General features: G+C 44.1%; 1 protein-coding gene across 6 annotated transcripts in view; it reads right to left on the reverse strand.

Moving 5' to 3' along the window:
- The window catches only part of ESR2 (estrogen receptor 2), a 40815-nt gene that overhangs the window by 7360 nt on the left and 20284 nt on the right, over positions 1-13171 (reverse strand). For all 6 annotated transcript variants that reach the window (XM_075426867.1, XM_075426865.1, XM_075426864.1 and 3 more), the window contains 2 exons: positions 9745-10044; positions 4501-4639 (listed from right to left, as the gene is read on the reverse strand). In XM_075426867.1, coding sequence (XP_075282982.1) covers positions 4501-4639; positions 9745-10044 — 439 coding nt within the window. The remainder of the gene's footprint in view (positions 1-4500; positions 4640-9744; positions 10045-13171) is intronic.

The raw sequence follows: 13171 nt of genomic DNA on the forward strand, positions 1-13171 counted from the left end.
ATATATGCATGTCTTCAAAAACATATTACAGCGTGCCCGGGTGCTTGCTAGCTCCCGTTGTGCTGTGTCTTGTGGAGATGAAGGAATGCATCACATAAGCTCACTCTATTCAGCACATATCAGCTCCTGAGGAACTAAGGATTCCACAGGCTCTGGTTCTCATGGGGGACTTCAACCACCCTGACATCAGCTGGGAAGACCATACAGCTAGGCAGGTGCAATCCAGGAGGTTCCTACAGAGCATCGATGATAACTTTCTGATGCAAGTGGTGGAGGAACCAACAAGGAAAGGCGCGCTGCTGGACCTTGTGTTAACAAACAAGGAGGGACTGGTGGAGGACGTGAAGGTTGGAGGTAGACTCGGCTGCAGTGACCATGAAATGGTCGAGTTCAGGATCCTGCGTGGAGGAAGCAGGGCGATAAGCAGGATCAAAACCCTGGACCTCAGGAGGGCTGACTTTGGCCTCTTCAAGGAGCTACTGGGAGGAATCCCGTGGGCCAGGGCTCTCGAAGGCAGGGGGGTCCATGAGTGCTGGTCGCTTTTTAAACAACACTTCTTCCATGCACAGGAGCAATGCATCCCCCTGAGAAAGAAATTTAGCAAAGGAGGAAGGAGACCTGCATGGTTAAACAAGGAGCTTCTAGCGGAGATCAGGCAGAAGAGAAAGGTGCATGGCATGTGGAAAGAGGGACAGGCCACTTGGGAAGAGTACAGAAACGTAGTGAGAGCATGCAGGGATGCGACGAGGAAGGCCAAGGCTCACCTGGAATTGAAGCTGGCAAGGGATGTCAAAAACAACAAGAAGGGCTTCTTCAACTACATCAGCAGCAAAAGGAAGGCTAGGGACAATGTGGGGCCGCTGCTGAATGAGGCGGGTGTCCTGGTGACGAAGGATGCGGAGAAGGCAGAGCTAATGAATGCCTTCTTTGCTTCAGTCTTCAGTGCTAAGACTGGCCCTCAGGAATCCCAGGCCCCGGAGGTAAGAGAGGAAGCCTACAGAGAGGACGACTTTCCCTTGGTCAAGGAGGACTGTGTGAGGGATCGCTTAAGCGATCTGGATGTCCACAAATCCATGGGCCCCGATGGAATGCACCCACGAGTGCTGAGGGAGCTGGCGGATGTCATTGCTGAGCCACTCTCCATCATCTTTGAGAGGTCCTGGAAGACAGGAGAGGTGCCCGAGGACTGGAGAAAGGCCAATGTCACTCCAATCTTCAAAAAGGGCAAGAAGGAGGACCCAGGGAACTACAGGCCGGTCAGCCTCACCTCCATCCCGGGAAAGGTGATGGAGCAGCTTATCCTGGAGGCCATCATGAAGCAAGTGGAAGAAAAGAAGGTTATCAGGAGTAGTCAGCATGGATTCACCAAGGGGAAATCATGCCTGACCAATCTGATAGCTTTCTACGATGACATGACTGGCTGGGTAGACGAAGGGAGAGCTGTGGATGTTATCTACCTTGACTTCAGCAAGGCTTTCGACACAGTCTCCCATGATATCCTCCTGGGGAAGCTGAGGAAGTGTGGGCTGGATGAGTGGTCAGTGAAGTGGATAGAGAACTGGCTGAATGGCAGAACTCAGAGGGTTGTCATCAGCGGCGCTGAGTCTAGTTGGAGGCTGGTGACAAGTGGTGTCCCTCAGGGGTCAGTACTGGGCCCAGTCTTGTTTAACTTCTTCATCAACGACCTGGATGAAGAGTTAGAATGTACCCTCAGCAAGTTTGCTGACGACACCAAACTGGGAGGTGTGGTAGACACACCGGAAGGCTGTGCTGCCATTCAGCGTGACCTGGATAGGCTGGAGAGCTGGGCAGAGAGGAACCTGATGAGGTTCAACAAGGGCAAGTGCAGGGTCCTGCACCTGGGGAGGAACAACCTCATGCACCAGTACAGGCTTGGGGTGGACCTGCTGGAGAGCAGCTCTGCGGAGAGGGACCTGGGTGTCCTGGTGGATGACAGGTTAACTATGAGCCAGCAGTGTGCCCTGGCTGCCAAGAAAGCCAATGGGATCCTGGGGTGCATCAAGAAGAGTGTGGCCAGCAGGACAAGGGAGGTTCTCCTTCCCCTCTACACTGCCCTGGTGAGGCCTCATCTGGAGTACTGTGTCCAGTTCTGGGCTCCCCAGTTCAAGAAGGATGAAGAGCTACTGGAGAGAGTCCAGCGGAGGGCTACAAGGATGGTGAGGGGACTGGAGCATCTCCCCTACGAGGAGAGGTTGAGGGAACTGGGCTTGTTCAGCCTGAAGAAGAGAAGGCTGCGAGGGGACCTTATAAATGCCTACAAATATCTGAAGGGTGGGTGTCAGGAGGATGGGGCCAAGCTCTTTTCAGTGGTGCCCAGTGACAGGACAAGGGGCAATGGGCACAAACTGAGGCACAGGAAGTTCCGTCTGAACATGAGGAGGAACTTCTTCCCTCTGAGGGTGACGGAGCACTGGAACAGGCTGCCCAGGGAGGTTGTGGAGTCTCCTTCTCTGGAGATATTCAAGACCCGCCTGGACAAGGTCCTGTGCAGCCTGCTGTAGGTGACCCTGCTTCGGCGGGGGGGTTGGACTAGATGACCCACAGAGGTCCCTTCCAACCCCTACTATTCTGTGATTCTGTGATTCTGTAAATGTATCATGCATTTTCAGCAATTTCTTATAATTGTGTTGAACAACACAGCGTGTTCTTGCACTGAATTTTCTATGAGCAAATAATTTATTTCACACCCTTTATCAAACAAATTTATTTCTCTCACTAACCCATTTTGCTTTCTGTACCTGCGATGATGATTATTATAGAGCTCAAGCCACAGGACTGGTACAGACATGAATTTCCCCAGGTTGAAAAGGTTAAGAGGCATTTTAAACCTGCCCAATAGAGTAAATCGTTTCCCTGACTTTTTACCAATGTGAAGCCGAGGTCAAATCCTTCTAAGGTCCTGTAGAAAAACACTGTTACCAATCCATGTTCTTCCCTGCTGGTAAACGATGTTTTGGAGAAATAATTTTTAATCTTGCAAACACCCTGCTTTAGCTTGAAAAAAATACTCTCAGTATTAAAAAGCAAGCTAAGGGTTTTTTAAATCCCTTTTGGCTAGTGTTACGATGTTCATTATTATAGCTATTTATGAAGTCTGCACTAGGGGCAAGCAGAAAAACAGGTAGAAAAGCTACTTAAAATAATTGAAACATAGTCTGACACTACATCTGCTTGTTTTGAGGGGTGGGGGGAGAAAACCTATCAGCTGGAAGAATTTGATTGACAATCATAGAATTGTAGAATAGTTTGAGTTGGAAGGGACCTTTAAAGGCCATCTAGTCCAAGCCCCTGCAATGATCAGGGACATCTTCAGCTGGATCAGGTTGCTCAGAGCCCCGTCCAGCCTGACATTGAACGTTTCCAGGGATGGGGCATCAACCACCTCTCTGGAGAACCTGTGCCAGTGTTTCACCACCCTCATCGTAAAAAATGTCTTCCTTATCTCTAGCCTGAATCTACTCTTTTTTAGTTTAAAATCATTACCCCTTGTCCTATCACTACACTGCCTGATAAAGAGTCTCTCCCCATCTTTCCTGTAGCCCCCTTTAAGTACTGGAAGGCTGCAACTAGGTCTCCCCACAGCCTTCCCTTCTCCAGACTGAACAGCCCAAACTCTCTCAGCCTTTCCTCACAGCAGAGAGGTTCCAGCCCTCGTACCATTGCTGTGGCCTCCTATGGCCCCGCTCCAACAGGTCCAGGTCTGTCCTGTGCTGAGGGCTCCAGAGCTGGACACAGGACTCCCAGGGGGGTCTCACCAGAGCGGAGCAGAAGGGCAGAATCCCCTCCCTCAACCTGCTGACCATGCTGCTGGGGGTGCAGCCCATGGTACAGTTGGCCTCCTGGGCTGCCAGCGCACACTGCCAGGTCATGTCCAGCTTGTCATCCACCAGTACCAGGGGTTGTCCCAAAACCATACGCAGGACCCTGCACTTGGCCTTGTTGAACCTCATGAGGTTCACATGGACCCTCTTCTCAAGCTTGTCCAGGTCCCTCTGGATGGCATCCCATCCCTCAGATGTGTTGGCCACACCACTCAGCTTGTTGTAATCTGCAAATTCATTGAAGGTGCCCTCGATCCCGCTGTCTATGTCATTGATGAAGACATTAAATAGTACTGGTCCCAGTATGGACCCCTGAGGGACACCACTGTAGTGCATTGTGTTGATGTATCTACAGGTTCAACATCTAGAGACCTGGACCAAGAGGAACAAAACCAGCAAAAGATGTGATACAGAGAAACTTCACACTGTCATGTGCTCCAGGAATTGAGGAACTGGCAAGTTCAACAGTACTGTTTATGCTTAGCATTCCTTAAGCCCCTGTAAGGATGTGGAACCTCAAAACATTATTGTTACAAGTACAAATAAAGGATATTGCTAGATAAACTATTAATAGCATCTCCCGTACTTAATCTTCTTCCTCCTACCCACCTCCAAACACACTAATGTGAAGTGGTCTCAAGAAGTTTATTTCTCTTACCTGTCCAGTACAAGGTCTGGTGCGAAAATTAGTTTTCCAGGATGGTCGATTGATCTCCACATCAAACCAATCATTAAAACTTCCATCCAGCAGCTCTCCAAGAGTCTTACTTGGTCAAAGAGGCTGAGATCAATGAAGCCTAAAATGATGAAAATAGCATGAAATTAATCAATACATTTAGTTCTTTGTTTTCATAAAGAAGACTGAGTACATGACAAACGAAAAGAAACAGCAAGAATGATGGGTTGTGAAGAAGGCCAGAAAAGGGAGCACGGACATCAGAAGGACCATGCTGCCATCTCAAATAGGAACATAAATATTTGTTATTATCATTGTCAAATCTTCCACAAAACATTTGAAATAAAGCAGAGTGATGTTCAAGTGCAATTACTCCCATACAGCCAGTGAAACTCCAGTGACTGCAGAGGACCTGCCTTATGCTTGGCCACCTCTTTAGACGACGGTCCCACAGCCTCCTGAGAGGCACTGGGGATTCACTCGGGAAACTCACATTTGTCGGAGATCACTGCATTGCACTGCAAAGGAGTCCTAAGAAAATAGCCTGTTCTTTCCCCAGAATGTATATGGTTGTCACTTGCAGGGGCTTTTTTAGTCTCATAAGAGAGGCTCGTTTCTGGCTTGTTGGGTAGCTATGAAAGCACCCACATCTTGGTGCCTCTGTGTCATCATCCCCTTTGTAAATGACACGTGTTGAACCCAGCCCATCCTTTTATTGCCACTCTCTTCCCCAAAATGGCGATAAACCAGAAAAAATAGACAAGGGTTTTTGGTGAAATTATTAGTGTCCTCGTTGCCTCCATTCACAGCATCCTAGAAGCAAGAACAGAATTAATGCATTGTGCATAAGCCTGTTCCAGCATTTTGATGTCCCCAGAAGTTATTGCAAGGCATCAGATAGCACTGCAACATCGCCAGAAGGGACAGACAGTCGTTTCCCTCCCTTTCCCTTCCCCTGCAAAAAAGACTGGGGAAAAGAGACTCATAGAAGTCAAATAACGAGAAATAAAATTAACACACTTACAAAAAAAAAAAACTACACAGCAAACCCAAAACACAGAAAAGAGAAGTGTGAATTATCAAATGCAAGCGGGAAAGCCGACTGCTCAGTCAAGGAATGAAACACAGCTACAGTGCCAACCCGTTCGGTGGTCAAACTGCAGCTGTGTTCAAAGCCCCGATCAGGCCACAGTTTTCGAAGCAGAGCTGCTGTAGGTAGCTCTTTTAGCAAAGGCACTTCATTTTTAGGCGAGCTGCTATCTACGACTCTGCACAGTGAAACATCGTTACACGGCCTGGCCATGGGAGACAGGTTCCCCGTAGTTCTTGCCAGCTGTCTTAAAATACACCCAGAACATTTGCGCTGTCAAAGCATCTGCCGTCAGCAATTTATACAAATGCTCCATGTATTTTAATCTTATTAAACTACTAGGCTGGAAGACAGTTGGTGACAGCCCCAGCTTGATGTAAACTGGGTAACGCGCACCCTCTCCTATCATTGCTAAGAGTACTGCCTTTCAAAATCGATAGCCTTGCTCCTTGCTTTATCAGAGGGGTAAACAGGAGCCTAGGAGCGGTACCTTCCCTCCTGGGTTTCGCTGTCACAGAATTTACTACAGAATCCACAGCCAACAACAGATTATCTGCCAGACACACACATAATTTTAAAAGTGGTTTTAGAAAAATAATCATGGCAGTGTGAATAGTATAAACTGACAGCAGCAGTTTCCTGGGAAACAACAGCCCAAAGACATCTCAGGAGTTTATTTAAATAAATATTTATGCAGGCATGTGCTGATTTCTGTAGCATAAACAACCAGTTATTTGGTTTAAAAACTATCTATCTCAGTGGAGCAAGATGTCAGACCAAGTCCCAGCGTTCAATCTACAGACACTGAAAGATCCAGATTTATCCTGGATGTCGCCTGCTAAACTCACCCACTCAGCCCCACCAGTAGGATTCATGGCCATTGAGCACAGCTATCACAAGGACCATGCCCTTCCTTTTCCTAACAATCTCACGCTTTAAAGACTGAGGACAGCACAGCTTCCTCCACCACAGCTTCTAATGCAGTGTCAGAAGTCCCATTTCATTTGCTGCAGAGTACATTAAACTACTTATTTTTCTATGGCTGTAGTATGCATCCTTTAAATTGTGTGCTCTATACCTAATGATTTAATTATAAATTACAAAGACAAGAAAAAACTTGTGCTGGATGTGTAGTAACTAGCACAAGACACACTACTTTGGCCAGCAACACACTAGGTTGCATAATGAATCCAAATTTCAATATTATGACAACATCCTATTGATTAGCGGTACAGGTTCAGCTATGAACCACGTTCAACTCAGACTAGGTCAACAAAGTGAAAGGCAGTTACAGAAGTTATGTTCTGTTGCTGTCTGACAACTTAGAATTAAAAAACTTGGCATTCAGAAGGAAAAATATCTGGGTGACAGCTTCTATTTCACTGAGCAACAACAAAAATACAATCCATTAAGCTGAAAGTACAGATAACAATCCAGTCACAGCGTAAAACTCATAACAAAAGAAGGTCATTAAATGTTAAATATGAAAAAATATAAACATTTATCTTTCCTATTTAGGCAAAAGTTACTGTTAACATCAGCATCTATAAAGAAAAATTAAAATATTTTGTTTCACTTTTGGTGAGTGTCAAAAGAATAATTTAGAGGTGACAACGGGCTTCTTAGCCAGCTATACAAAAGCAAATATTCAGCTTTACAGAAAGTAAAATTACTGTTCACTGGGCCATTAGTTAAGAACGCGGTATTTTCTATCTAAGACCTTACCTCCAGGAATCAGAGCATGGATGTAGATGATTAATTTCAGGCAAGAATTTTTGCAAACTGAAATTCTATCCCTAAGCTTTTGTCATCACATTTGTTTTAATGGAAAAAAGAAATAAATCTATTTGCTATAAAAATAAATGAATCAATCCGAATGCTCAAACTAACATGTCATATGGCAATATTACTTACAATTAGGTACATATTTAAACATCACATCTATTTCTGGCATCGTTCTAAAATGGTGTTTACTTCTGTTCTGTGTAACAGGAATGATTAGAAAAAACAAACATACACGATATAGTGTCAACATTCCCAGGAATTGTTTTGAAGGGGTTTAACTGCTTCAGTGGGTTTTCTTCATACAGTTCTCTTATTGCCAAGTAGAGGTTTTATTTCTGATGAATGCTGAAAATAAACTAAAAGTGATTAATGTCAAAATTGGGGTTGGTTCAGAATCTGATCTTTTGAAAAATTTAAAAATTTAATGTCAATTTGCTGAGGTTTTGGGGTTGTGATTTTGTTTTTAAAAAAAGCTGACAGTTAAAAAAAATAGAAATTAAGAACAACCAGAAAATGGAAAAGGTTGTTTTCATTTTCTTTCTCGTTCAAATACTGCTTAAAATAAGGTTGTTTTCTAAGACTTTCTCTGGTTTTCCTTCACAATTCACTTCCTATTGTATTAACATAACTATATGGAGTCCTCTGAAAAGGTACCTTTCAATCAAGTTTTCTTCTGATCAGACAAGAAATTATAGCAATAAACACCACTTAACCCCTTATGGTTACTTTACGGTTATTTTCAGAGTTTCTTAAATCAGGAAAACTAAGGAGTAAGGATTCAGGGTCTCAGTTTAAAATATTCCACGTCAATGGCAAAACCACTATCCCTTTGCAAACAGCTAGTGTGGTTTAAGATACTCGTGCTGTGCAAGCATCTCCTCTCTGGCAGCTCAGCAGCTGACCTGGAATCCGCACACCCTAAAACCGTCACCTGAACCCTCCAACACAGCGGCTGAGCCACAGAGACTGTAATCTGCAGCTAGCAGATGTGGTCCAGCAGCTGGAGCTGGTAGCACCTTCAGCCACTCCAGCTAGATCTGAAATAGGATACGCTTCCCTTGTCCTAAATTCTTAATATAAGGATTATACGAAATATTCTCCACCAAGGTTGTTTCCTGAACTGTGTACACACTCAGTTTATTTCTGGATGTAAACATTCCTGTCATGTCTTCCTGGGTGCGTATTCAAGCAGCAGCCAACTGCTGTTTGTAGTGCACAAGTGTGACAAGACCAGGGCACGCACCAGCATGCTCTGGTTGCCTTCAGCATGAAATCCAAGAGCGGAGCCGTGATGTCCTGGCTCCTCAGTCCTGATGGACATGGGGTTAGGACTACCAGGCGTGCTGCAGGCTAGATCAGCCGTGCAAGGTAAACACAGCCGTAGGGATCACTCCTAGCAGAGCACTATATCTGAAGCTAAGGATTAAGCTCCATGCTGCTACAGGTCCATCAATTAGTCAATGCTTCTTTCAGCTCACCATTATTAGTTGGCCACAGTCTGCAGTTTAGTCTATGCCAGCCAGCAAGTTTTTCGCACAGCTTTGCCAACTGCCTTTTCTGTGTGCTGGCTGCTTTTATTCTGCCTTTTATTCTTTATTCTGACAGTTATAATCACAGGTGCTTCATGGAGAAGGAACTGAAAAATGCTCACCCCTTCTAGTTTGCAAGAAGTGAAATGGTACAATGCCACAATACGATACTGTGGTCACAGATGAGACATCCAAGGTGATAACGCATGTAGTTGTACTTCAGTGCATGTTCTTTGTGTTGCCAACAACCAAAAGCATCCTTATTGATTTTCGTTTTGATGGAGAGCGCTCAATAATTGTGAGATCGATACCATGCGCCACTTTGCAGTCTCATGCTCTTGTGTAGCAACTGTGTCAACTGAAGCAATTGAAGGCACTCAGTGCTTGGACACACTTCAGTTTTCATCAACAGTATTAGACACCTTCTGTCAGGATTCAAGGAAAGAATTTGGTCTGAAATTCTTTTTTATAGCCATCTAGTTAATAGCCCTTTTAATGAACCTTCTAAATCAGATTAATCAGGTATTTACAGTTGATGCTAAGGCAGAAACTACATGCAACACCAACTATGCTTTTTAGCAAAATGAACAAGTATTTGACTAACGACAGAAAGCAAATTATGGGCTAGATCGTTGTCTAAGTCAAAATACATCCAGGTGAATTACTGAGAGCAACAAATTGTCCATTACTTTATAGGATAAAAAGCTGAAGACTTTCATACTGCACGTTTACTGTGCTGTGCTGTTATGTCTGGGTAGAGAATGATACATTGATGGTAAAAGCATTGAATGAAGTCAACCGAAACAAGACTGGAATGCTTACCAGGAATTTTTTTGGCCCAGCCAATCATGTGAACCAACTCTTTGTCTGCCAGTTTTGTCAGGGACATCATCATGGAAGCCTCCGTGAATGGTTTGCTGGGACGACTCACCAACACGTTGGGAGGCTCTGCTTGAAGTAGCGTTAAAACAAACTGCTCTGGACTGACTGTGCTGAGCAGGATCTCTTTTACGCGGGTTGCCGTCTCACTGTATTTCTTAGCTTTGCCGATGCAGTGCACCTGATCTTCTGAATTACAATGGCGACGCAGCATCCGATAACCACAACGTTCTCTTCTGGAGCCTGACAAGAGAGGCACACAATTGCATTGAAGTATTTTTCTCTCAGTGTTGCATTATGTAAATCCAAATGTTTGGGGAGAAGGGGAAAAAACCCTTTAATATTGGATGTCCCAATACTGAACATCAAGTTTCAGAATTTCTAGAGCATTCAGCATTAACTTTGTTTCACTTAACTTTGTTTCCACTGACTTCAGCTGAGGCTTTTGTTTATTCTACTGAACAAAAAATAACATTAAAAATGTTTATTTTTGAACTTCAGTTAACTGACTGTAAAAGTCCATGGGAAAATTTCCACTGACATCAAAAAGAGATAAATCAGGTCTTTTAATGCAAATAAAGTTCTGTTTTTAAATTCTGTTTTAGATGTAAAGTGGGGGAAGACTTCTGGAAGTCTGGGCCACGATACAGAGTAAATACCTCAGCCAGAAGCACAGCTGGGCCTCACTGCTAGCAGGGTGTTCAGCTAGGGACTTACTGAGATGCAGCCCATTTTCTCTCTATGTCCCATTAAGCCAGCAGGAGTTTCCCCCGAGCGAACTCTGATACCTACAGCTACAAGGAGCAAGCCCCCTGTTTGGAGCTCTGCATGCAGAATGCTTTTTCCGTTGCAAAGACATGTCCTTTAAATTCCTGGAATTAATTTGTTGTTCATTCTGCCATCACCAAACACTCTCCAATTCTGTCAGTGTTATTGGTGGGACCACTGTCATCTGTTCTTGCATAGCTGCCATGGAAAGAGGCTAAAAGCGTCTCCAAAAACACGGTATGGGGATTTGCTAAAACATTCAGCCATGGCTTCTACTTCCTTCACCCCTTCAGCATATTCTAGAACAAGGACTATGTTTACTGATTTACAAATAATCCTTGGCAGTGACTAATGTGCAATATTGTACCATATTAAAAATCAGGATATTTACGAATATTAAGTTACTGAAGAGATCCTTAGACTGGAATCCTCCACCACTTCACATTTCTAGTATCACAGCTAAATTGTCCTCTAAATGTTGTAAAGGTTAATTTTTTGTGCTGGTCATCAATACTTCTACTGACACATGATACTCATAGGTTAGATTTTTGTAGATATGAAAATGCCTGTGCTACCATAAATCTATACCAGACCAACATTTATTATTGCATACACAGGGACCGTGGAGTCCTAAATCATAATAAGATGTTTCATTTGGTTTCAATCTCACAACAAATTGGCAAAAGCATCCTTTCTGCTACTGCTACTATCTTGACATTAATACATTTATGAATTCTTTTTGGTGTGTAGCCTAAAGACCTCTTGTCCTGGTCATAGACTCTCAGTCTTTTTCATTAGGATATGTGATTAAAGACTTCATAAAGTGTCTGAAGACAAAGAAGCAAAGGAATGATGAAGATGGAAGAATCCCAAGGACCTAATAGGTGATGACAAGCATACTGACTATGCTACTCTCAGGGCTATCAAAGGAGAATGATCAGCCTGTGGTCTGGGCATGACATACAGCAGATAAATCAACAGGAAAGGCTTTTTAGTTCACCTGGAGGGATGAGGCATTCCAAGCCATCTACTAGAGAGACCAGAGGATCTCCGTGTCAGCTACTGGTAGGGCAATAGCTTTGGACAGCAGCCAGAGACCTATGTGTTTGCATGTGTGTATGCACGCACAGGAGAGTTTGTGTACAAGGTACCTGGAAGAACAGAGGATCCAGGGGCCAGCTACTGGATAACATTGACACTCTAAAGCCGTAGCACATGCATGTTTCTGTGACCATCTGTGTGCAAGAAGGGCTGATTACCAGCAGCTAGGGTGAGGGTGCAGACCCAGAAGCCATCAGCTGGGGAGATATGGGGATCCACAGGCCAACTATCTGACAGAATGAGTATGTAAACCCAGCTACTCTAAGGATCTATATTGTATAAATGCTTATATTTTCCACTGCTTGAGTTCACATGAGTGCTATAGCTGTGCTGATCTGTGTGGCTGACTGTGGATACAGGTACTGTGTGTATGTGCCTAATAATAACACACGTTCAGACTTGCTACTGGACCTGGAGACATGACAATGTGGCAGTTTCTCTTCTGTCAAGCTACTGGATTCAGCAATTCCTACCATTCTTCATCCATATCCATCAGAGTTATATCGACCACGAGTTGTCTAAATTCCAACCAGGCAATGCAATGCTGGCCGTGGGTTTCAGTTAGCAAAGAGGTCCAAACATAAGCCAAATTAAAAATAAAGGGAGTAGGGGCACAAAAAAAATGAATTTCAGGTGCTGTTGACAAGCCTTTGTCTTGCTAAGTAAGATGTTATGTGAATGCAGACTCTCAGTGGTGGAGGTTGCTCAGACAAGGTGGTTTTTCAGGTCATAGTCCTGTCTTGTCTTCAGCAGCTATCAAACACCACTTGAGTCAACCAGTGGGAAGGGTGAAATGCAAAGTGTAGTTGAGTACAACCTGAAGGCACTGAAAACAGTGGAAAAGGACTAACAAAGTCTGCCAGGACTTTAAGGATGCGGAACTTTCAACTGCACATTGTTATCATCCTCACTTACTGCCTGTTCAGTAAATCACCTCAGATGTAAAAGAGAATAGGATGATCATTAAAGAAGTTCTCAGTATGGGATAACACCCTCTATCTCGAAACCCAAGAGACTGGAGAATACAAACAAGCCAAGCTGGTTCAGTGAACAGTCCTCAGGCATGGAGGAATCCAAGCAGAACAAGGCTTTTGGAACTGGAAGCATTATCAGCTGGAAGTCCAGCCTCAAGTCTGCACTATTTGGGGCAAAAATGGTTTTGCATCCTTAAAAGGAATATGGGTAGGATGAATTGGGTTGAGTACTGACAGGACATTTGCACAAATAATGGATTGAAGGAAAACAATCAATGATTTGCAGACCTAATACTTAGCTGAATGACATCTGGCTAGATGTTGCCAGAGCAGCTGAAGAGCAGTTAGGGAAAGATAACACATCAGCAGAGACAATCAGAGTTGGAGACATTATCTTATGGTAGATCCATTAAATCAGACTTGATGATAGCCAAAAAAAGGTTACCTGCAGAACCACACAAGTCACAGAGCAATTTCTTCAGCCATCTGTCTGGGCAAATCCTTTTCTTCCTGAGAGAGCCAAAGGA

Source organism: Opisthocomus hoazin, chromosome 7 (genome assembly GCF_030867145.1).
Source record: "Opisthocomus hoazin isolate bOpiHoa1 chromosome 7, bOpiHoa1.hap1, whole genome shotgun sequence".
Lineage (NCBI taxonomy): Eukaryota > Metazoa > Chordata > Aves > Opisthocomiformes > Opisthocomidae > Opisthocomus > Opisthocomus hoazin.